The sequence below is a fragment of the Eleutherodactylus coqui genome, chromosome 13 (genome assembly GCF_035609145.1).
Source record: "Eleutherodactylus coqui strain aEleCoq1 chromosome 13, aEleCoq1.hap1, whole genome shotgun sequence".
NCBI lineage: Eukaryota > Metazoa > Chordata > Amphibia > Anura > Eleutherodactylidae > Eleutherodactylus > Eleutherodactylus coqui.
This window is the reverse complement of record NC_089849.1, coordinates 120750183-120776242: the sequence shown is the minus strand read 5'-3', so window position 1 is coordinate 120776242 and position 26060 is coordinate 120750183. Positions and strand designations below refer to the sequence as shown.

General features: G+C 49.7%; 1 protein-coding gene across 1 annotated transcript in view; it reads left to right on the top strand.

Moving 5' to 3' along the window:
- Positions 1-18245, top strand: part of AFMID (arylformamidase) — a 32622-nt gene extending 14377 nt beyond the window's left edge. Inside the window, exons 5-10 of the mRNA XM_066586299.1 lie at positions 160-232; positions 2971-3068; positions 3333-3411; positions 15902-16031; positions 16706-16810; positions 17971-18245. Coding sequence (XP_066442396.1) covers positions 160-232; positions 2971-3068; positions 3333-3411; positions 15902-16031; positions 16706-16810; positions 17971-18000 — 515 coding nt within the window. The 3' untranslated portion in view covers positions 18001-18245. The remainder of the gene's footprint in view (positions 1-159; positions 233-2970; positions 3069-3332; positions 3412-15901; positions 16032-16705; positions 16811-17970) is intronic.
- Positions 18246-26060: the final 7815 nt, after the last annotated feature.

Here is a 26060-nt window from a genome sequence, read left to right as displayed (position 1 = left end):
GTATAGCCCGCTTTGGTCTTTGTGGAAGAGTTTCATGGCACTTGTTTATCATTCTGCACCAAAGTGCTGCTGAGCATGTGCTTATACACAGAGTTAGATTGATCAAGAACAGCTGTAGTGTAAAGCATGGGTGGTAATGCTTCACATTCATTATTTCAGGTGACATGGATCTCATCGTATCACAGGTCAGATGCAGCATTGCCGCAGTGCTTGGGCTTTACCCACAGAATTCGTAAGTCTACACGCTAGTAGCTATAGCTGATATAGGAGCGGTTATACTGTATAGCTAGAAATGTTGCAGTGACATAGGGTAATGAAGACACTTTTTGTCACAATGTAGTTGAACTATTTACCTGGCAGAATCAGTTTGTATTTATCAAGTAAAACATGTTCATAGTATTTTTCTGGGTTCAGTTCTTGATCTTGCACTACTTGCCTTTGACACAAGGTGGCACTGCAGCTACTAGTATGGCAGAATTGAATATGCCTCACCAGGCCTACAGCACTACATATCTACACTTACTGCTGGGAATGCATGCTTCAGTTGATGCATATAAGGGTGCAGTAGCATAAGAGATTGCACATTTTTTGAAAATGTGTGCTTTAAATTATCCCCATTTCATGGTCTCTGCTTGCTGTCAGTGAATGGTTCCTTTTTACAGTAAGCAAGTGAAAACCTATACAGAATTAATAAGTCTAAGGGCTCTTTCACACGAGCGTGTATCAGCCCCGTTTTCACGGCCAGCCGATATACACTACCCATCTGATGCATTGGTTTCCAATGCATCAGTTCAGATGGGCGTATTCCCGATGCGTAAAAACGTCCGTCCGGCAAAGATAACGCATTCCGGCCGAACGTTTTTATGCTGGCCACAAAAGATAGTTCTGGAACTATCTTTAGCCAGAGTACGGCGGCCACTGCCATAGACTCCTATGGGAGCCTATGACAGCAGCCGGAGAGTGGAGGTGGGAGGGACATTAGCAGCGTGACTGCTAAACTCCCTTCCCCTCTCTGCCCCTTGCCGGCTGTCTGCAATGGGAGGGGGCGGGACGGGGTGGCAGCTAGTGTGCTAAAGTCCCGTGCCCTCCTCTTGCCAGAAGCTCCCGTAGGCTGGAGCAGAGAGGGGGAGGGACTGGCTCTACTAAGCTCCTGCCCCCTCTCCTGGTCGTAGGCCAGCAAGGGCAGAGAGGGGGTGGGAAGCGGGTGTGAGTTTAGAGCTAAACTCCCAACCCCCCAGCTGACGGTATCCCGGGGCTGCGGCGTATATGCGCCACAACCTCAGCCTTCTGAACAGGTGTTAAAATGGGACTTCCAGCCGTCCCTTGGTCACAGCTGCCTCTCGTTCACGCAATTTTCGGCCGCGCTGTGGCCGTGGCACGGCTGGCCGAAAGTGGTCGCACTCGTGTGAATGAAGCCTCAGAGATGGTTTGCTAGTATTGCATCAAATTTAGACAATCCTATGGAAGCTTAAATGGGTATTTCCATCTCCATAATAGTCTTATAAGAATATAAGAAGCCTAGCACCTTGCAGGACACTGTTTCCGTAACAATATAAGTTAATGGGAGTTATAGAAACAGCGTTGTACAGTGAACTATGTTATTTCTGTGGCTCCCTGTTCTACTCTGTTTGCTTCACTCCTATTGACTTCCATTATTGTTACGGAAACAGTACTCCTGGCCCATTATTTAATAAAATATTTTAATAGCCGTCAGAGCTCCATTTTTCTGACACAGAGCTCCATATCTTCAGCATGCCCGAGAGTTAGATGATAAAATTCTGGCACCACTAGAGGGAGCTCCTGCATACAGATTAAAGGGGTTTTATAAGTTAAAGTGACCCTCCAGGACTGGACAAACAAAGATGAATGCAGCGCTTTTCTGACTACCTGGTGCACTATGTGCATTAGGCCGGATTCAGACGACCGTATATCGGCTCGGTTTTCACGCCCAGCCGATATACGTCGTCTCTCTCTGCAGGAGGGGGGGGGGCTGGAAGAGCCAGGAGCAGTGCTCTGAGCTCCCGCCCCCTCTCTGCCTCCTCTCCGCCCCTCTGCACTATTTGCAATGAGGAGAGGTGGAATGGGGGCGGGGCTAATTCTCAAAACTTAGCCCCGCCCTGTCCCACCTCCTTTCATTGCAAATAGTGCAGAGGGGCGGAGAGCAGGCAGAGAGGGGGCGGGAGCTCAGTTCCTGCTCCTGGCTCTTCCATCCTCCCCCCCCCCTGCACATGAGGAGAAACGTATATTGGCTCGGCGTGAAAACCGAGCCGATATACGTTCGTCTGAATGCAGCCCCAGTATACATCAGTAGTCTAAGACACTACATGCTGCACTAACTGGACAATGCTGCTCACATGGGCAGCACTGGGCAGGCAATGTAGCATGTAGTGTTTTGGACTAAGGCCTGTTTCACACAGGCAACATGGTATCACTGCAAGAAAATTGCAGCAATATCGCATCGTATTATATTTTGAAATATAAGCCCTACCTTGAAAATAAAACACATACATCTCCCAAGAAGTGCTGTTAGCTCTGCTGTGTCTTCTTCCCAGTCCTAGCCAGTTGTCTTCAGGCATGGCACTCAGCCAATCAGAACCAGCGCTTGATGTACTAATCACAGCCATTGAATGGCTGTGATTAGTTCATCAAGCGTTGGCTCTGATTGGCTGAGCTGCGGCACTCGAGAACCAATCACTGTAGCGCTCGATGAACCAATAACAGCCATTCAATGCGATGGCTCTAATAAACTCTGACTATAGATGTTTGAAGGGATTTATAGATCTGTAACCAAGAGAAGCCCCCTATAAGGATGTATTATATAGAGAATCCGCACAGCATTCAGAAGCCAGAAGACCCTGCCACCCTCATACATATATATAGTCACTGCACTGTCCTGCATCTACTAGAAGGTCTACTTCTGTCCTCATCTTTTCTGATGCACTATGTTGTGTCCTACATTTTGCTCTGCAGTGGGGTCTACTTATGTGGTCATTCTGCTGGAGCCCACCTTGTAGCCATTGCCCTCTGCACTGACTGGATAGAGTATGGGGTGACGCCAGATATTAAAGGTCAGTCTTAATTTAAGATACATATGTCCACTGTGTTTCAGTTTACATATAAATACATTAAACAGTATTATTTATCCTATACTGATTCTGGGTTCCACTTGTATTATACTCCAGAGCTGCGCTCACTATTGTACTGTCATAAATATATTACATTGAATCAGAACAAAATAAGTCATGTGTTTCCATAGTGACCCGCCTGTTTATGTAGATTATATATCTTGTTAGCTGTTGGTTAACCTGCGCTGTGACGTATTTCATGAACAGGAGCCTTCCTGGTGAGTGGGGTGTATGACCTGCTGCCCATCATACACACCTATGTGAACGACGCCCTACAGATGTCACAGTAAGTCTTCTTCTGCTTGGGATCACCGTGGGTTGTTGATGCGCCCGACAGCCGTCTCAATTATTTCTCGTCTGCTCTCGCACAGTGCCAGTGGGGGTCACCTGCGGGGGCAGGGCAGCTCGCTGGCTTGAACTGCGGCGTTATTAATAGGGTGTAAGCCTGCATGGCACTAAGCCCCTCTGTATAAGGCCTCATTCACATGAGCGCTGCGACTTTATGCCGGCCGCACCGCAGACAAAAATTGCATCACTGAAGAAACGCCACGATTGAGTCCCCCGATTAATTAATGTTTTCTCTTCCCTTCACATGTGTGTATCATGGGGAAAAAACGCTGCAGCGCGGAATTCCATCAGTCGGCAGAAATCCTCGGAATGACTTCTAATGCTTAAATAGAGGCAGCTGTCTTCTTTACCGAGCGCCAGACGCAGCTAAACTCCCTCCCCATACCCATTTTTTTCAGCTCTCATGGGAGCCTCCAGTGATTTTCGTCAAACGATAGCTCAAACCTATATTCTGACGCAGCATGAAAAATCGGCGGTTGAAAACGGTCGGCAATTTGATGCTTTAACAGTGGGATTTTTTTTCACGCGCTCGAAAATCGCCCCTGTGAATGAATGTATTGGAATCCAGTGCTTCACATGGTCGCTATTTTCGGCCAATGCTCTTACCGGTCTGCATGCTGAGGGTTGTGGTGCTTCTACCTGCCCTCTTGTATCAGGACTTTGGTAAGTATACGGACACTTTCTGTATATTCCCTTTTTTAGTGATTTCTGCTCTCACACAGGAGCGCTGACCGCTCAGTGAATGGGGGCGGAGTCCTCCGGAGACCTCCTCCGCCCGGCCGCCTCCATTCACTGTGAACAGGCAGTGATTCATAGATAATTGACTGCCTGTTTAGATGAGTCGACAGTCACTTGGTGTTTAGGCAAGTTAACAACCAAGCTTCTCCGACAACTGCGCAATTCTCATGTTCACATGGAAGGACAGTTGCCTGTAATCAGGCGTGTAACTAAAGGCTCAGGGGCCCTGATGCAAAAGGTGAGCTGGGGCCCCCCCTCTATCTGTACCCGTACCCATACCTAAACCATGCTGCACAGAGATATAACTTGAAGCTTCTGGGCCCCAATGCAAAACCTGTAACAGGGCCCCAACTATAATGCTTTATTCATAGTACTGGGCTCCCTATATGGAGAAGAGAGGCCTTTTGGGCCCCCTAAGGCTCCTGGGCCCGGGTGCATGCGCATCCACTGCACCCTCTATAGTTACGCCCCTGCCTGCAATCGCACTTTGAACGGTTACTTGAGCGATATTCAGCCTGTGTAAAACACCCCAGCTGGCCTCTCCATTAGGCTACCTACACACAGGTGAGCACGATATTGAGCTCATGAACGGGCGATTTACCTGTAGATGCAAAGCGATTATCAGGTAAAAACGCTTCACATCTGTGAAAAAGCTATCAGCTCAACAAAGAAATAGTTTCTTCTGCCTACTCGGCTCATAGAGGATGATATGTCACTGGCTGTGGCCATTCATATGTCCGTGCAGGGTAAGGCTGGGTTCCCGCGGGACAGAAATCTCGCGGCTTGGCCCCCCGAAAAGTTGCGAGATTTCCGCGGGAGAGCCACAGCTTCAAAGCCCGCGGATTTGCTGCACAGACTTTCCACAGCAAATCCGTCCCTTGTGAACCCAGCCTTAAAGGGGTTGTCCCGAGGCAGCAAGTGGGTCTGTACACTTCTGCATGGCCATATTAATGCACTTTGTAATGTACATTGTGCATTAATTATGAGCCATGCAGAAGTTATAAAAAGTTTTATACTTACCTGTTCCGTTGCTGGCGTCCTCGTCTCCATGGTGCCGACTAATTTTCGCCCTCCGATGGCCAAATTAGCCGCGCTTGCGCAGTCCGGGTCTTCTGCAGTCTTCTATGGGGCTCCGTGTAGCTCCGTGTAGCTCCGCCCCGTCACGTGCCGATTCCAGCCAATCAGGAGGCTGGAATCGGCAGTGGACCGCACAGAAGAGCTGCGATCCACGGAGGAAGAGGCCATCTTCAGCGGTGAGTAGAGAAGTCACCGGAGCGCGGGGATTCAGGTAAGCGCTCCGGTGAGCTTTCTTTACCTCCCTGCATCGGGGTTGTCTCGCGCCGAACGGGGGGGGGGGTTGAAAAAAAAAAAAACCCGTTTCGGCGCGGGACAACCCCTTTAATAATTATTTCCTTCTTCCTGTTACTCGTTATTTATAGTGGTGACATCAAACACAGCAGCATCAATTCCCCAGCGATCTCTCTATAACACCTGCACTAACCTAGGCTTTAGGGCTTTTACCCACTAGTGTTCTTTCAACGCTGCAATATTGCTGTGTTTTTTTAATCGCGTCGCAGAAAAATCGCTCGTTTGTGCTTCTGCGATTTTAACATTAGAAAGTTCCAGTGACATCTGCATTAAAAAAAACACTAGTGGGTAGAGACCCTTAACCCCTTTTTTCCCCATTTTTGTTTTTTCCTCCCCCCTCTTATCGTAACTCCTTTATTTATCCATCGACGTCGCTGTATGAGGGCTTGTTTTTTGCAGGATGAGTTGTATTTTTCAATGGGGCTATTTACTGTACCATATAATGTACTGAAAAACTTTTAAAAAATTCTAAGTGGAGTAAAATGAAAAAAAAAAAACGACATTCCGCCATCTTTCAGTGCGTCTTGTTTCTACGGCGCACAAACTGCAACAAAAACAACATGATAACTTTATTCTATGAGTCAGTACGATTACTACGATACCAAACTTGTAGAGGGTTTTTTTTTTTTGTTGTGCTACTTTTATTCTTCTTCAAGACTGGGGGCACTTTTACCTTACCTATAGCTCGCTTACCTGTAACCAAAAAACATACAAACACAACTTCTTGCTGAAAACGTGGGTTGGCCACAGCTTTATTAAATAATACCAACATATATATTAACTTTACTGTTTAATTTTAACTTTACTAACTTTTATAACTCTAACCTCCCATGCCTAACTGAACTCTTGTCAAAACTGTAACGGCCCAGAGGACGTTCGTAAGCCCCTATACATGGGCCTGTAAACCTTCCTATTGCGCCGTAGCCCGCATGGGAAGCTCCCGGCCTCACTTTCTGCTGTGACGACTTCCTACCTACCCCTACTTCCCAAAAACAACACCCCCTTCCTACCCTCCACTGGGCGGGCGGGTGGGTGTTGTCCTCTAGCGCTCCTTCTCTCTCGCTGTCTACCACTCTACTGCTTTTCCCGCTCCCAGCTCTCGTCTCTTCCTGTCTGTAGCTCCTCCCCTTCCCTCTAACCGCTCACTATTCTCAAATCTCCCTCACCTTCACGCCCCGCCCCCAGTCCCACGCCGCCTCGTTAAACACTTTGCGGCATACAAGACTGGGGGCACTTTTACCTTACCTATAGCTCGCTTACCTGTAACCAAAAAACATACAAACACAACTTCTTGCTGAAAACGTGGGTTGGCCACAGCTTTATTAAATAATACCAACATATATATTAACTTTACTGTTTAATTTTAACTTTACTAACTTTTATAACTCTAACCTCCCATGCCTAACTGAACTCTTGTCAAAACTGTAACGGCCCAGAGGACGTTCGTAAGCCCCTATACATGGGCCTGTAAACCTTCCTATTGCGCCGTAGCCCGCATGGGAAGCTCCCGGCCACGCGGCATGCGCTGTACGCCTATGGCACATACCGCCCCCTCCCCCCCGCCAACCCTCTCCAGTGCCATCTCCACCCCGTCCTGCAGTCCGGACAAAAAGGTGTCCAACCCCACCTCATTGAGATGTACGCCGTCCATCCTCAGGGCCCCTTTTTCCTTGTCCTCCAGCTCCCAGTGGCGGACTGCCACTCCACCCAGCGATTGCACGAACCGAGACATACGCAGGTTTATTGCCTTCCTTACACGTTCGATGGCGTCCGTGTTCCTGGCCCCTCTCCAAACTCTCCGAGCCACTATGTCCGACCAGACCAAGGTGCAATCATTAAAACAGTCCCGGAAACGAAGCAAATCCTGCTTCATGAGTACCAACAAGTCATTCATCTTAGTGCAGCCTAAGTCGTTCCCCCCGGCATGAACGACCAGTATAACCTTCCGGGGGGTCCACTTGCTAATCCTTAGCACCAATTGTAGCAAACGGGGCCAAAGCAGCCCCCGCACTCCAACCCAATTTACCAGTGCTCCGCTCAGACCCAAGTTCCTGCCCATGGGTCGTGTTGCCGCTCTCTTCTCCGCCCAATATATGAACGAGTGTCCAATGATCCACACATGCCATGGCTCGTGCGCTGCAATAAAGAAATGATATAGAAAAAACAAAACCCAAAAGTATCCCAAAACTATATAACCAAAATGCCATTGACCGCAGAAAAACCGCAGCTGAACTGCATCTCAATCTACGCCTCCTTCAATCACCCGATCTGGTCTAACATACGACTTATAGGCCTGTGATTTCCATCTTCCTAACTTTTTTAAACCGTCTTCTGACATGCCGTGCGCTTCCGCAGTCGTAGCAGCCCCGATCCTGAAAGAGTGGGTTCCAAATTCCATCGGATTTAGTCCCAACTCCCTCAGCGCCGAACGCAACACCGCCGCGAACTGAAAACGGGTAAGCGGTGCCCCCGATGCATGGGCTAAAAAGGTGCCGACCGCCGGGCGCTTCGTGATAAAAAGCCTCAATATGCCCACCGGACACCATGTGTCCTGCGAACTGTTAATGGTCAGCCAGTCGCCTCTACCATACAAGTCCGTTTTTGACTTTCTGACGCAAACTTTGACCGTTGACTCCGTGGCAATCACGTCCTTTTGTCCCAAACCACCTGGCTTTGCTTTGCTCGCTGGGACCAGCTCGCCGATGCGCAGCGCCGCGAAAAAAGCGAGCGAAAAGGCTGATCTAAACAGCAGTACTTCGAATGCATCCGAGCACACTCTATCCAACGCCTGCAGCAACTTAACTAGCAATTTTTGCGTAATGGGTCGCCGTGTGTCCGCGCCTGACTTCTCCTTTTTCCAACCCCGGATAATCTGCTGGAACACAAAATCCTTTGTCACGTCTGCCACCCCGTGTAACTTCAATAGGAAGGCCACACCTGCCAGCTGTTTTTTGGCCACACACACGGACGACCCATTATCCCGCACTCTCGCCAACAAGTCCAACGTTGCCGCCCTTGCTCTATCACCTCCTACCACCGTTCCTCCCACCAATCTCAACCACGTTGCCCAAACCGCATTATAGCTTTTCCACGTCGACACAGACACCGATGACTCCACCAGCCTCAGCAGCTCTCCTCGGCCAGGTTCCACAAGGAAGGCGGGCACCGTACCCCTTCGGCATCCGCCCCTGGGTGCCGCTCCCTGAACCGGTCCATCTGTGAACGAGAGAGTGCGTCAGCCGTTCCGTTGTCACAACCCGGGACGTGCTTCGCACGCAAATAAATGTTACTTTGCAAACACCGCAATACCACGTGTCTCAACAACGACAACACCGGCGGGGACGCCGAAGTTTGCTTATTTATGGTTTGCACCACCGCCGCATTGTCGGACCAAAAACAGATCTTCCGGTCCCGTAATTCTGGTTCCCATACCTCGATAGCCACCACCACCGGAAAGAATTCCAGCAACGTAATATTTTTTGTCCAACCTCTCTCTTTCCATAGCCTAGGCCAGGGTTCCCTGCACCAATGAGTGTTAAAAATTACGCCGAAACTGCCCGATCCCGCCGCATCGGCGAACAAACTGATCGCCGGGCCTTCCACATCCTCCTTGGGGCATACCACCTGCCCGTTGAAGGACTGGAGGAAGACCCTCCATATGTGCAGGTCTGCCTTCATTCCTGCTGTCACCCGTATGAAATGATGCGGCTCGCGAACACCCACCGTCGCCAAAGATAATCTCCTGGAAAAAACCCGCCCCATAGGAATAACCTTGCACGCGAAGTTCAATAAGCCCAAGAGACTCTGCATCTGGTGCAGTGTCGCTTTTTTGCAGTGGGCCACGTCCCCCACCGCTTGGCGCAGCTTTGCCACTTTTTCTGCCGGTAGCCGAAAAACCATGTTTTCCGAATCGATCTCGATGCCTAAGAAGGTCAGGCACGTGACCGGACCCGCCGTCTTTTCTGCCGACAGCGGGACCCCCGCTAAACGCATCAGCCTTTGAAAATTAGACAATAGGAAACCGCAGTCGCCTGATGTCTGTGAACCGACGAACAAAAAATCGTCCAGGTAATGTATCACCGATGCGATGCCCGTTTCATAACGTACCATCCATTCCAAAAATGAACTAAACAATTCAAAAAAATAACATGAAATGGAGCATCCCATCGGCAAACACATGTCCACGAAAAACCTGTCCTCGATCCTACAACCTAGCAAATGAAAACAGTCCGGGTGAACCGGCAGCAGCCGGAACGCCGATTCTATGTCGGTTTTTGCCAACTGGGCAAATCTGCCCGCTGACCTCACTAAGCGTACCGCGCAGTCGAATGACGTGTAAGCCACGGCTGCCTCTGCCTTTGAAATACCGTCATTTACCGATCCCCCGCTTGGGAACGATAAATGATGGATGAGCCGAAACTTGCCGGATTCCTTTTTTGGCACCAGACCCAACGGGGATACCCGTAAGTTTTCGAATGGAGGAACATCAAAGGGCCCGGCCATACGGCCCAGCTGCACTTCCTTCATCACCTTCTCAGTTACTAACTCAATGTCGTCTCTTGCTGACTTTAAGTTAGGGCATAGCGTCGTCATTTGCTGATCATAAAAAGGTATTCTAAAGCCCTCCAAAAATCCAGCTCTAAGGATTTTTGCTTCCTGTTTCCTGTGGTATCTGTCTAACCACGGATCCAGGAAGCGGCTTCTCACCGGCGTTCGCATGGCCGCCGGCGCCACCCACCGCGGGCGTTGCTCTTTGCTTGCGGAAACAGCGCACTGCCGCGTGCTGGCCCCCGCAAACCGAGCACTCGTGTCTAAACTTGCAGGTAGCGTAAAACCTGCAGTGGCCCTCGTTGTATAACCAACAAGAGCCGTTTGGTCTAGAGGAGGCCGCGGGCTGCTGGGATGTGCTCCCCGCGGCTGCCCCTGGAAAGGACGCCTTAACCGGACGCTGCGCTAAAATTAGTTGTATCCACATATCAGTGGCCTTAGAGGCCCAACTGATGTGACTTTTTCCCGAAATACGACGCCTAAAGTCCTCGTCATAGCGCCACCAGGCCGCACCCCCGTGCAGCCGATAAGCGCTATAGATGGTGTTTAAGTAAACCATCATCTCCGGACCTTTTGCAGGCTGGTGCTGGCACGTAACGTGTACCATCACCATATACGCCTGCAACCAGTTACCGAAAGTCTTCGCAATTTTAGGCTTCTTGTCAGATCCGCGCTCTGAACTACGCTCCTTATCGACCATTACGTGGTCCGCCGAAAGCAAGGACCATATATCTATATACAAACCGCTCCTAATCTTTTCCAACAATTCATCCGTCAAACCTACCCCCAGTGGGGCGACACCACAATACATTGAATCACCAAACTGCAAACCCGCTGACGGGTCTATTTCCGAACCCGCTGCTGAGCTACCACCGGTACTACCCACAGGCGGGCCTGAACCCCCTGGAGCGCAGGACACTAAAAGCCCTCCTTTTTGTTCCATCCGGCTCAGCAGCGATCGCAACAAACCAACCACATCACTCCTCTCCGCACCCGCTGCGGGATCCATAACACATTTTAACACATTGTAAATTTCGGACTCACCAGCTGGACCGACCTCCGGCGTTGCCAAGGGTGCTGTCCCCGCTGTACCGCTCCCGCGGCTTCTGACCGATTCGTATCCGGGCTGATGCACTGCCGTATACAGTGCCCCTCCTCCGCTGTGGGGTTGCGACGTGCCAGGCTGTTCCCGCCTTGAGCGACTGTGATCGTGGTCGCGCCACCGTTGACGTTCCCGGTCCTCGCGATAGAGGGATAACTGCGGGTCCGACTGCCGAGGCTGTTCCACCAATCGCTGCGGTTCCTCTAGCCCACTGCTGGTACTTGACTCGCGGCCCCTCTCCCTGCCGACGCATGCCAAGCCTGACTGCTGCGCTCGCTCCCGCTCTAACCGTTCCTGCCTCTCCTGCCTGGCTCGCGCCTTCTGCCTCTGCCTTGCCCCCTGGCCCTGCCTCTTGGAGCTCCTACGCGGAGCCTGGGGTTGTGGATAGGTGTAATCAGAGTATTCGGCTGGTGGGGCAGTGTATCGGGGGTTAACATAGCACCGACGGTAGGAAACCGTTGGCTCGTAAGAGTCATGGAATGGCATCTGGCCCGGCTGCTGCTGCCTCACTACGGCCATATTCTGTGAAGGGGTTAATACGTGTCGGGGTGGCTGTTGCTGGATGCGACTACTAGGCCTGCTGGCAGGAATGTGCTGTCGCCTCCTTGCCCCTTTTCCCCTGACTATGTGGCCTTCCTCTTCTGAACTAGCTGGTTCCCCTATGGGCTCCCCTAAGCTGCTCCCCCCCTCCCTACTGCTGCTATACTCACTGCTAAAACTCTCCGGACTATGTGTAGGGGGGTTATATGCATGCCTGCCGGCTGCCTTTTCCTTTCCCTTCCCCTTGCCCCTACCTCCTATGTTCCTGCCTGGGCCAAAGCTGCTGCACACCTCCCGCGCTACCCCCCCCCCCCCCCCACGTGCTGGGCCGCCATCTTGGGAGGACGAGCGGCCTAACCGCGCGCTTCCCTGCCGCTCTTCGCTCAGCCTGAGCTCACCTGCTGCCGCCGCTGTGGTCCTGCGCCCGGATGCGCGCTCGTGGCGATGTCTGGAGCCAGTCCCAGTTGCAGTAACCAGTCCTCCGCCTTCAGTGTCCCCGAGGACTGCCGACCGTAGGGCCTGTGCTGCCGGTCTCTCTGTCGCGCGCCGAGGTACCGGCGCCCCTCCTCCGCCAGGGCTACCGGACCCTCTCGGGCAATCGCCGACTCGGCTGTCCCTCCGTCCTCCCCTCTTCCTTGCTGGGCTCGGGCTGAGCCTTACCGGCGGCTGCTTCCTTCTCCTCGGCCGACCTCGTGGAGCCTCTCCCTGGATGCCGCCATCTTCTCCCGATTCCTGGCGAAGTTCCTCTTGCCCGGTGGTCGTTGCCTGGACCGTGGGTGTCCGGCATGTTGCCAGCAGCTCCTCGAGCCACCGGGTGCCGTCTTTCTTCACCGCCTCCTTGATCATGCCTTGTAAGTCCTCCATACTTTTGTAAATCCACGGGTATCTTTTCCTCTGGGCTGGCGCTGACACGATCCTGTTCTTCCGCTGCACGCTCCTTCTCCCGATAAATCCGCACTCTCTTCGCCTCCCCGGCCTCTACTTCCACCCGATAATCCCGCTCTTTTTCTTTCGCCGGCCGACTTCTTCCACCCGCTAGTCCCGGTCCTCCTTTTCTTTTCCTCTGGCTTCCTCTTCCACCCGATACTCCTGGCTTTCTCCTATTACTTCCGGCCGCCTCTTCTCTCCGCTCCCTCCGTTCTTCTCGCAATCTTTTTAAATTTACTCCCGTTGTCCTCTAGCGCTCCTTCTCTCTCGCTGTCTACCACTCTACTGCTTTTCCCGCTCCCAGCTCTCGTCTCTTCCTGTCTGTAGCTCCTCCCCTTCCCTCTAACCGCTCACTATTCTCAAATCTCCCTCACCTTCACGCCCCGCCCCCAGTCCCACGCCGCCTCGTTAAACACTTTGCGGCATACAAAGACATTTAATTTTTAAAAATTATTTTCTGCCGCCATCTTCTGCACGCAATAACGTTTTTTATTTTTCCGTCCACGTAGTTGTACGAGGGCTCATTTTTTGCAGGATGTCCTGTAGTTTACGTTGGTTCCATTTCAGAATACATACCACTTTTTATTGCATTTTTTCTGGGAGACAGGGTGACTGAAAAAGTGCATTTGCGGCGTTCTTAATTTTTTTTTCGGACGACGTTCACTATGCGGGGTGAATAACGCGCTACTTTGATAGATCGGACTTTTATGGATGTGGCGATACTAAATATGTATTTTTGTATTATGGTTTAGATTTTTTTTATTATAGGTATGGCAAAAGGGGGGTTATTTTAAACTTTTATTACTTTTTTTTTACAATTAATAAAACTTTATTGATTTTGTTTTTACTTTTCTTTAGCATCCCTGGAGGACCACAACATGTGGTGCTTTGATCGCTCCTGCATTACATCATACTGCAATCTAACAGGCAATCTATCAAGCCACCCCATGGGGACGGCTTGATGGGCTGTTTGCTAAGGCAGCTCCCTGTGATCTCACGCGGGGGGGGGGGGGCTGTGTGGGATGTTCGGGGCATTTAAAGGGTTAATAACCGCGATCGATTCCAGCTTTTGCCCGTGTGTGTCAGCTGTAAAAAACACATATATAGGCTGCCAATACAGGCCGTCAAAAGGCGTATCGGCGGACGTTAAAGGGTTAAAGTGTCGCTCACTCTACAGTGAAATACAGATGGAGACAGTCTATTGTTTACTGCTGTCAGCTATTTCAGAAAACTTCAATGTAGTGTTAATGGGACTACTGTGAGGAAGTACAGAAAACCCTTGCTGCCATGATCACTGCTTTATATCCAGTACGGCCAGCTTAACCCCTTAGTGACGAAGCCTGTTTGCGCCAGGTGTGCAGACAGCAGTGGCGGTGCCGGCAGCGACGCAGCACAGGACATGCAGCCAGCTAGCCACCACGGATTCATCCTCCGAGCTGCCCCAAACTACTGTGCACTGCCACGGCAAATTTGCCTGCGGCGGCGGCCGACGAAAGCATCCACAGCTGCAACAACGCTCCTCACCTTCCTGAGTCCCGGACTAAGTGAGAGCTCAGGCGGAGGAGGTGGCGGCACATCTGCTGCTGCAAAGCGGGGGGAAGACTGTCTCCATTGCAGGCAGCAGTGGAAGAGGGGTAGTGACAGCGGACGGGGGGAGAGTCACGGACATTGTGCCAACTCAGGCGGAGGGAGGGGCTGAACATCACCGCCGACACTGTGCCGCTGCTAACCGGGGGGAAGATTCGCCCGTTGCAGGCAGCAGAGAAAGAGGGGTAGTGACAGCGGATGGGCGGATGGGGCATATTGCAACATCAGGGCCACAGAAGAAGGGGCGACTGAAAGTACATAAGGGGCATGGATACTTACAGCAGCAACTGGGACAGCTGAAGAGTAGTGGCCTGCCAGGACCTGCAGGGGGCCTTGTGTGCGATTTGGGAACATATAACATTTTGATTCCATTTTTTTTCTAGAGGCAAGATTAACAAAATCTACAATCCCTGCATATTTTTCACGGCATTCACCAAATAAACAATGTGTTGGCTTATAAATCTAATGCCATAGATAATGTTATCAATACTATAAATAATATGTTACATTAATTCTGCAGGCTAGTACGATTATGTCAATACTAAGTTTATATTGTTTTTTTTTTCACTTGCAACTTTTTAAGGGCTTTTTCAGGCGACCGTATATCAGCTGGGTTTTCACGCCCGGACGATATACGGTGTCCCTATCTGCAGGCGGAGGAGGTGGGCTGGGCCAGGAGCAGTGCACTGACCTCCTGCCCCCTCTCCGCCCTAGTGTATACTTCTAATACACTACTATACTTCAGTAAGTATTAGTAAGCCTATGAAGCTCCGCCAGAGAATGAGCCTCTTAGGCCATCATAGCTGGCAGACCCGGAGGCTGTATTTAAACCTCCGGGTGCCATAGCAACCTATCGGAACCCCGCGATCACATCACAGCGGTCTGATGGGTGACAGAGGAAGCCCCCTCCCTTTGTCAGCCTTTGACATACCACGAATGCACTGACTGCAGCATGTAAAGGGTTAAACACTGGGGATCTGAAGTTTGTTTTGTCCCTGATGTTGGAGCAAATGCCCAGCTGTCATCCGACAGCCGAGCACCCGCTCCCCCCGAAACGGGAGAACCACGCAAGGTTTCTAATGCAGCGTTGTTAAAAGAAATATGGGCGGTTGTTACGGGTTAATAGCCAAACTATATCTCCATAGTAAATGGGATACTATAGTGGCTCATTGATCACTGGAGCTCACTAATTAATGCTTTGCTTAATCTTTACAGTTTATATGGATGTTATATGTTGACAATCATATATACTTATACGAACGGTGCATGTGAAGTCCTAGGCGGTCATTGGGAGTGCCCAGGTATAGCTGTCACATTGGGTTCCAGGTGCTTTAAGCTACATCTGACACTTCCAAAATCATTAAAGTGCCTTTACAGGGTTAGAAAAACATAGGTAACTTTTTCAAAGAAACCGCTTCCCACCTCCCACAGGTTGGTGTGTTATTGAAGTTCAACCACATTCACTGCAATGGAGAAAAGCTGCAATACTAGATACAACCTGGTGTGGCGCTATTTTTGGAAGAAAGCGGCTATGTTTTCCTAATGCTGTACAGCCCATATTGACCCTGTGGCACAATGACGGAAAGTGATTATCTGGCTGCTATGCTTGTTTTCACAGGGAGGTGGCGCTAAAGAACAGCCCTATACAATATGTGAGACAGATGAATGCTGGGACCTGTCCAATGGTCATTGTAGTGGCTGAGCATGACTCTCCGGAGTTCCACAGACAATCACAATGCTATTTCCAGGTAGGGATGACCATAAGGATAAGATATTCCCGCTGATGTAAAAACGTACCAAGGACACGGGTGCTGAGATCACCTATGGGTGTACATACTTGTGTCGATATGGGAATGTGGCATATCAAGGGTGAAGGGTGAAAAATGGTGCCTGATCTTATAGAAATCAGCTGTCCTTGGTGTGGCAGCATTCACGTGGATGGAGCTGAGCTCCGGAGCCGGGACAACCCAAAGACAAAAGTGTTGCTGCTTCTGTATGAAAAAGGAGTTATTCCACCAGAAAAAGTTATTCCCTATCCACAGGGTAGGGTGCAACCAGCTGATCGTGGGGGTCCGACTGCTGGAACTCCCACAGATCCTAAGAATCGGAGCCCCAAAGAGACTGAATGGCGTGGTGGTCAAGTGGGATAACCAGTCAGCTAGTTATCAGCTAATTACTTCATTTGGTGGGACAACCCGTTAAGTCTACTGCACACCTGTATAGGACCCGTAGCTTTCTGGTTGCCCCCACTGCTTGCAAGAGGGTTGTCTTTCAGCTTTTCCAGGCTCCGAATGGCAAGCCTGCCTAGATATGGAACAATGGGTGTATATCACTACATAACATTGCCATTCAGGAATCTGGGAAAGCTGATTTAACAATTTCTAATCCTGCTAAAGAGTAATTGTCATCTTTTACCTTGCAGAGCCTCAAGGAATCCGGACTCAGTGTCTCCTATGTACATGTAGATGGGACCGATCACTTTGACGTGATAGAAAAGTTAGCCGAGGAAGACTATGTACTCACCCAGGTAAATCAGCTGCACACTCCAGGCCGGGCTTACACGACTGGGTCGGATTTTGCATGAGAGGCCCGCAGTGGATTCTGGCTGTGAACCTGCGTACTGCACTAACCTGTATTGCGGATGACCGCGTAGGCTCGCAGGTGGTCATGAGCAGTACAGGTTTTTGATTGGATTCCCCGCGCCGTCGCTTAGCGATGCCGCAGGTACCCGCAGCCCATACACAATGTTAGTTGTGTACAGGGTGTGGGTCGGATGTCTCCATTGACATTAATGGAGGCCGTTCGCATGGATTCCACTGTAAAATAGAGTACGTTGCAATTTTTTTCCTCCACGCGCGGAATATGCAATTCGCATTCGCGAGTGTGATGGAAAAATTGAAAATACACGCCTTTCAATGCCCGTGTTTTACTGCGGAAAGTGCGCACAGACGACGATCACAGACTCCGCAATTCAAATCTGGTCATGTGATACCGGCCTTAGACTCCACAGATGTTGGTAGTGCCCAAATAAACATATAAATGTAGCTGAGCTGAGTTTTTCTAATGTAGCACTAGCTGATGAACATACAACTCTAGTACCATGTTATCCTGCAAATAAGACCTACCCTGATTTTCAGGGGGATGGTGATGGGGGGGGGGGGGGCTTGAAATATAAGCCATACCCTGACAATAAGCCCTAACTTAATTACATTTAAAAAAGCGCAATACATTACCTAGCAGGCGCCATCCGAGTCCCTCCCTCTGGTCTTCGGAGTTCTGGCACGCTTGCTTGCAGTCCTCTGACAGAAGATCGCTTGCTGGTAACAGAGTAACCAATGTGATGGCTGTGATTGGTTTCCGGGCGCTGCATTGATTGGCTGAGACATGGCGCTGGGGAACCAATCAGAGTCATTGCTTCCTGGAGGCGGGGTTTATGAACCCTGTTACCAGGAAGCAATCTTTTGTTGGCGGCTGAGGACTGCAAGTAAGCGTGCCAGAGCATTGCAGACCAGTGGGGGGGGGGGGGGGGGACCAGATGGCACCTGCTAGGTAAGTATGATAAGACACCTGAAAATAAGACCTAATGCCTCTTTTGGAGCAAATTTTTTTATAGGACAGGGTCTTATTTTCAGGATAATGCATTTTAGCTATTACCTATTTCCATAACTATACTCCTTTTGTTCACAGCTCATCTTGAAGATGATCTTAGATAAGTGATGATTAAAGAGAACTGTCCCTGGAGCCTCCGACGCAGGAACAGTCCCACAGCCCCAAACCATCATGTGTGATGACTTCACATTGTATAGGATTCCTATGTATGATACCTTTTATCCAATTGTGATCACAGCACTGGCCACATATAGTACTACTGTCCTCTTGTATGGCAAAGGGTTCTCAGGGCCACCACAGGGGCCTGGCGCCGCCTCCCCGTCCTATAGCTACAATACTACCCCTAAAATAAAATGGTCCTCACCAACTGTAAGTCTTCCTCCTCCATTTCTCTCAAAATTCTATTTAGTCATTACTATGACAGTCTTTTGGAAAGTTGGGTGACAACCGATATGGTCGCCATTGCAGCTGATTCACAGGCAACTTCTGTAGATCCCTACATGGCTAAACTGCTTGGCTACGTAGTAGGGAATATATAACTAGGAAGATTTGCCATTCCGAAGTCTTAAAAAGTTGGGTGACCACTCCTGTAGGATAAGTATTGGAAGTCATAATACTGTAGTAGTTACCCAGCTTTCCCAAAAACAAAACAGCCATGTAGCGTCTGTGAACAATCATTCACGGTATGTCCAGTGGAAAAGCTGGATGACCCCTTTGACCATTCCTGTGGGAGCTGTAATGGCAGCCACCTTGATTGTAACCCAGCTTTTCCTGGTTCCTGAATGGAAAAATGTCTTTAGTAAGCTATCCCTGATTCTCTCTTGGTAGATATCACCATATAAACTAGACAAGATTTTGCCATTCAGGAGTCTGGGACAGCTGACTGACCACCCTGTGGTTATCACCCTACTTTCCCAAAAACTCATATAAGAAAAAACCAGCTTTGTTGTTTTTGTGGGCAGCCAGGTATTCGGTAGGGGTCACCGGGGCGGGTGGCAGTATTATCTCCAGTGAGGTACTAGGCAGATCCTTCCAGTGTGAGGAGTCCCCAACTTCGTGCCACGAGTCATATTCACCGACAGTCGGGCCAGTCAGTGCTTGTGCAGTAAGCATGAAGACGCTCGTTGATCGGCGGTAGATCTTCCTGTGTGAACAGGGAAACGTGCGGCCGGTCTTGGGGACAGAAGAGCACGCCATTGTCCCCATAAGACGATTCTAAAATTAAACAAGCACCGATCGTCGCTCGTTAGACTGGGCTAGTCTAGAAAGAGCTTAAAGGGGTATTTCTGGTATTTGCTATGGATTAGCTCCCCTCAGGATGGGTCATTAAGGCCACGGGCGGATTTGATTTCCGGAATCCGTTCAGGGCACCCGCAAATCAGGGCGCCTATAGGAATGCATGGGTGTCTGCAAATGGATTCAAAACATGTGTATTTTATTTGCGGACCATCCGGTCCCCCCAAAAAATAGCAGAATGCTCCATTTTCTACGGATTCCCATGCGGACGGCTTCCATTAAAGTCAATGTAAGTCATCTGATCCGCGGCACAGCTGCAGCTGACACTGCAGATGGACGCTGATCCCACGGGAAAGCAGGAGGTTAATTTAAAAAAAAGTTCTGCGTATGTGGGCTGGTGCGCCCGCACGCATCCGCTATGCAGAAGAAAGAAGATCCAGCTGGGACAGAGGTGACCCGTGCAGGATCCGGAGATGTAAGAAAATGTCCCATGGCTGCCGATACGGGCGGATTCCGTGCGGGATACCACACTCTGAATCGTGCGTGCCATGGACATGAGGCCTAATAGTTGATCTGTGGGGTCCACCGCTCGGGATTCCTGCAGCCTGCTGTCAGTGCAGCAGGGTCAGACATCCGCATCACTGGTCAGAGCAGAAATCAATGGGAGCAATGCGTTCTATTACACTTCCAGCTCTGACCACCATGTACGTCCTCACTGCAGTGACAGCAGGCCGGAAGATCAGCGGATTGGTAGGGATCCAAGGCAGCAGACCCCTGCCAATCAACTATTGATAAGCTATACTTAAAGATCGGTCATCAATAGTAAATACCCCAAATTACCCTTTTAACTCTTTGATGCGTGGATTGGCAGGGCACACCAGGTCTGGTTCACAGACTGACTGCTGTTCTGTGGTTGGGGACCCGCTGACACTCCTGTGCCTGCGGCGTACGTTTAGCTTGGTGTGGATACATGAATGGATTGTTGCCTTCCATTCTGCGCCCCGCCTCGTACCCAAGCAGGAGTCTACGACCACATATGTTGTATCGCTGTGCCCGGCACCACAAATAGTGGCATGTCTGTCTGCAGTGGCACGAGCTCAACACATACATTTGCGCTGGATAGTGTCAGATTTGCTCCGTCATTAAAGGGAACCTATCAGCAGTCCCCACCCCACTGAGCGGAGTACAGGAGCGGAGCAGCGCGCTGCAGGAACGGCCGGAAATAGGTTTATTTTTTCTTTGTGAAAGCATATTTACAGAAAACGACTTTAAAATCTCCTGCACTGCGTGGCAATGTACTCGGTGCGGCTGCGCTGGTGGTTATACTATAAAACCGCCCATCGCGGTAGCCGAGTTCTACGTCATCCACTGGAGCACTATTATTTATCACGCATGCCGGAAATTCGCGGACCAGCACATGTGGAGGTAGGAATGGCGACTCTGTCGACAAATGGAAACGGGATCTGTGCATGCAACTAGAGGGAAGGTTTCATCACCAACATAGAAGAGGGTTCTTTACTGTAAGAGCAGTAAGACTACTGAACTCTCTGCCTGAGGATGTGGTGATGGTGAACTCCATAAGAGTACAAGAGGGGCCTGGACACGGTACATGTTATATCACTGACTACTCAGAAGAGTCGGTGATCCGGGGATTATTCCGATTGCCAGATTGGAGACTGGAAAGAATGTTTTTCTCTAAATACAGAAAATTGGCTTCTACCTTATTGGGTTTTTTTCTTGCCTTCCTCTGGATCAACACTGGGGGAGGGGGGGGGGGGGTAATAGTCTGAACTGGATGGACAGATGTTATTTTTCAGCCTTACACAATGTGGTCACTACTTGGGGGCCTTCTGTTGTGTCGGTGCCTCAGGGGCCCAAAAAGCATTCCAGCAAAATTTGCTTTCCAAAAGCCATATGGGGGGTTCTGTGCGCCCCAATAGTAGTTCACCCCCACGTGGGTCATTGCTCTATTTGGGAGAAACTCTGGACGACGGTTTCCACATCTGTGTTGGGGTTCCGTTTGGGCAACAGCAAAAAGGAATTCCCCGGCCAAACGAATCCGTCTTAACACAGAACTGAACAGTGCCGAACAGAACCTGTAGGCTATAATGGGGTCTATTTGTTTTCCGCTCAGCTGTAGCACTATTTCCTCCAGCACAGATGTGAAAGCTGCCCAACATGATGGAGCCTTGCAGCCAGAACTGCTGTGGGGTGGAGGCTGCCCCCTTCTGGCACCAGCACTGCTGTGGGGTGGAGACTGCACCCTGCTGGCACCAGCACTGCTGTGGGGTGGAGGCTGGCCCCCTGCTGGCACCAGCACTGCTGTGGGGTGGAGGCTGGCCCCCTGCTGGCACCAGCACTGCTGCGGGCTGGAGGCTGGCCTCCTGCTGGCACCAGCACTGCTGCAGGGTGGAGGCTGACCCCCTGTTGGCACCAGCACTGCTGCGGGCTGGAGGCTGGCCCCCTGCTGGCACCAGCACTGCTGCGGGCTGGAGGCTGGCCTCCTGCTGGCACCAGCACTGCTGCAGGGTGGAGGCTGACCCCCTGTTGGCACCAGTACTGCTGCGGGGTGGAGGCCGACCCCCTGCTGGCGCCAGCACTGCTGCGGGGTGGAGGCTGGCCCCCTGTTGGCACCAGCACTGCTGCAGGGTGAAGGCTGACCCCCTGCTGCACCAGCACTGCTGCGGGGTGGTGGCTAGCCCACTGCTGGCCCCAGCACTGCTGCGGTGTGGAGGCTGGCCCCAGCACTGCTGCGGGCTGGCCCCTGCTGGCCCCAGCCTATTGAAAAAAAAAAAAAAACCCGTTTCGGCATGAGACAACCCCTTTAACCCCTTAGTGACCAAGCCTGTTTGCGCCTTAATGACCAGGCCAAATTTAGCAAATCTGACATGTGCCACTTTAACATGGAAAAACACCAGAAAGGTTTTGCATATCCAAGCGATTCTGACACTCCTTTTTCGCCACATGTTGTACTTCATTTAGGCGGAAAAAATAGACCAATTTATTTATTTATTAAAAGCGCCAAAATTGGGAAAATTTTGAAAAAAATCATCATTTTTTCACATTTCCAACTGCAATATCTTAAATATGTGCAAACATAATATAGAAATTTTTGCTAAGATATATATTTCCACCCGTTTACTTTATTTTGGGCGCACATTGGAAAAACTTTCATTTTTTTTAACCATTTAGGAGACGTACAACTTTAACATTACTTTTCAGCATTTTGAGGAACACTTTGTTTTCCTACACCAAGCCAAGATTGGAAAGGCTCATGAGTGTCAGAATAATAGATACCCCGACAAATGACCCCATTTTAAAAACTACACCCCTTAGTGTATTCACTGAGGGGGGTCATGAGTATTTTGACCCCACAGTTTTTTTCAGGAATTAATTCAATTTAGAGGAGAAAAAGTAAAATTTCATATTTTTGCAAATCTGTCATTTTAAAGACATATTTTTTTTTCCTATAGTTTACATGAAAATGAGGATTTACACCCCAAAATGGATACCCCTGTTTCTTCCGTGTTCAGAAATATACCCATTGTGGCCCTAATGTTATATCTGAGTCCACAACGGGGCCCAAAATGAAAGGAGTAGTCAGTGTCTTTCAAAACAGAAATTTTGCTTGAAGTCCTTTTAGGCCCCATAGCACACATGTAGAGTTCTTGAGCGCCCAAAACCATAGAAAACCCCCACAAATGACCTTATTTTGAAAACTAGACCCCTTAAGGAATTTATCGAGGGGTGTACTGCATATTTTGACCCCACAGTTTTTGAATGAATTCCAGCCAAGCAAAAGGAAAAAATTGTGATTTTCGTTTTTTTGGCAATTCTGTCACTTAAAAAAACAGCTTTTTTTGTACAGCACACACATGAATGAAGACTTGCACCCAAAAATGGATACCCCTGTTTGTCCCGTGTTCAGAGACATACCCATTGTGGCCCTAATCTTATGTCTGGATGCACAACGGGGCCCAAAATGAAAGGAGTAGTCAGTGGCTTTCAGAACATAGATTTTGCTTGAAGTTCTTTTAGGCCCCATTGCCCACTTGTAGAGTTCTTGAGCGCCCAAAACCATATAAAACCCCCACATATTACCCCATTTTGAAAACTAGACTCCTTAACGAATTTATCTAGGGGTGTACTGCGTATTTTGACCCCACAGTTTTTGAATAAATTCAAGCAAAGTAAAAGGAAAAAATTAGAATTTTTGTTTTTTTGGCAATTCTGTCATTTTAAAAACAGCTTTTTTTGTACAGCACACATTTGAAGGAAGGCTTGCACCCCAAAATGGATACCCCTGTTTGTGCTGTTTTCAGAAATATACCCATTGTGGCCCTAATCTTATGTCCACATGCACAACGGGGCCCAAAATGAAAAGAGTAATCAGTGGCTTTCAGAAAATAGATTTTGCTTGAAGTCCTTTTAGGCCCCATTGCCCACTTGTAGAGTTCTTGAGCGCCCAAAACCATAGAGAACCCCCACAAATAACCACATTTTGAAAACTAGACCCCTTAACGAATTTATCTAGCGGTGTACTGTGTATTTTAACCCTACAATTTTTGAATAGATCTAAGCAAAGCAGTAAGAAAAAATTACGATTTTCATTTTTTGGGCTATTGCGTCAATTTAAAAACAGCTTTTTTTGTACAGCACACATATAAATGACGACTTTCACCCCAAAATGGATCCCCCTGTTTGTCCCGTGTTCAGAAACATACCCATTGTGGCCCTAATAGACTTACAGGACACATGGCTAGGCCTACAATGAAAGGAACACCAGTTGGATTTCAGGGTACAACTGAATAAATTTCAGGCCCCATTGCCCACTTATAGAGCCATTGAGCAGCCAAAACTATAAAGAACCCCCTCAAATGACCCCATTTTGAAAACTAGACCCCTTAACGAATTCATCTAGGGGTGTACTGCGTATTTTGACCCCACAGTATTTGAATGAATCTAAGCAAAGCAGAAGGAAAAAGTTACGATTTACAATTTTTTTGGCAATTTTGTCAATTTAAAAACTGTTTTTTTGTACAGCGTACATAGGAATGAAGACATTCACCCCCAAATGGATACCCCAGTTTGTCCCGAGTTCAGAAACATACCCATTATGGCCCTAATTTACTTACAGGACACATGGCTAGGCCTATAAAGGAGTGACACCCGTTGGATTTCAGGGCACAACTGAATACATTCCAAGCCCCATTGTTATTTGTACGGAATAAAAATTGACTCCCTAAAAATCCCCCCGCCCCTCCCCCACACACACACTCCGCGCCCTTTTCGGTGTTCGCAAATCTTAGATAAAAGTAATAATGTGAACTGTGTGGTATTTCCGAAGACAGGGGTAATTACGGAGGCTGGTTGGAATAGGTACATGGGGCAATAAAACCGGGTATCCCCCCTCCTCTCATGCTTTTTGGGGGTCATTTCTTGACCTCAGTGGCGTATGGGGTGTAAAAAGTGGCTCTCCGTGAGTCTCCGTAAGCTTGCGGAGGTGCGGCGGTCTCACACAGAAGGCGCTCAACAAGCTGCTCCTGGAACTGCATGAAGGCGAGCGTTCCCGGGGCTTCTTGTAAAATACGTAATACAGGTAGCGCTCTGAATAACGCCGGGCTCACACGGCCGGATGTGGAATCCGCTTGCGGAGGCCCACAGTGGATCCCATCTGTGAGCCCGGCTGTGACCCTGCGTACGGCCGTGTAATGTACTGCGCATAACTGCCTACTTACACGGGCGGTCATGCGCAGTACACCTTTTTTGTTGTTTGTATTTCCCGCACCGTCGCTTAGCGATGACGCGGGTACCCGCAGCTGGTACACAACGTAGTTGCGTATGGGCAGCGGGTATATCCGCGACCACGGAGCACAATGGGCTCTATGCTGCGGATATCCGCGGTAAAATAGAACCTGCTGCGTTCTCTTTTCAGCGAGTGGATTACACAATTCCGACCCGCTAATGTGGATGAAATCGTGTAATCCAATGCGATTGATCTGCATATTAGCGCGGATCAGATGCATGCGGAATCCGTAATTCCTATCCGGTCATGTGAGACCGACCTATGTAAGAGCGCTACTTTTTTATTACGTGACCGGCAACCGCTCAACAAGGCCACCTGTCACTGCTCCAGGCGCTCCTGGCAATCCACAGCTTTTGCGCATGCGTCCGCCATTTTGGCAACGCGCGTATGCGCAGAAGCTGGAGTAAGGTCCGCGGATAAATCCGGGAGCCTTATGTACGTACTTTCATGCTCCCTCACGGATATAATCCGTGAGGGGAGATGAAACGTACGCTTTTTTAACTTTTTAAAACTTTTTTTTTTTTATTTTTTTACACTTTTTTTTACTTTACATGATCACTGTCATCCATTGGATAACAGTGATCACATGCTGGGTGACATCCCTCTGCTCCTGGCTACACATGGCAGCCAGGAGCAGAGGGATTTTGAATTTCCCGGGGCTCGAGCCCCTCTGTGCACGCGCCCGATGGCAATAATCGCAGAGGGAGACTTTGGGTCCCGGAACACCGGGGACATTGGCGGACCTGAGGTGAGTATTTTCACCTCCCCTCATGGATCCGATCCATGAGGGGAGGTGAAACTTTACTTTTTTAAAAACTTTTTTGCACTTTTCCGCGATCGCCGTTATGCATTGTATAACGGCGATCGCGGTCCCCGCTGACATCTCCTGCCTCCCGGCTACCTACAGGAGCCAGGAGATTTTAAATCTCCCGCGGCTCCGGGCCTTCTGTGCATGCGGCTGACGTAATGCCGCCTGGCGCGCATACGCAGAAGACCGGCTTCAGGGCCCGGAGCAGCGGGAGAGCGGGGAGCAGTGCGGCGGACCCGGGTGAGTAATTTCAGCTGCCCTGATGGATCTGATCCATCAGGGCAGCTGAATCTTGAACTTTTTTTGCACGTTTTTAAA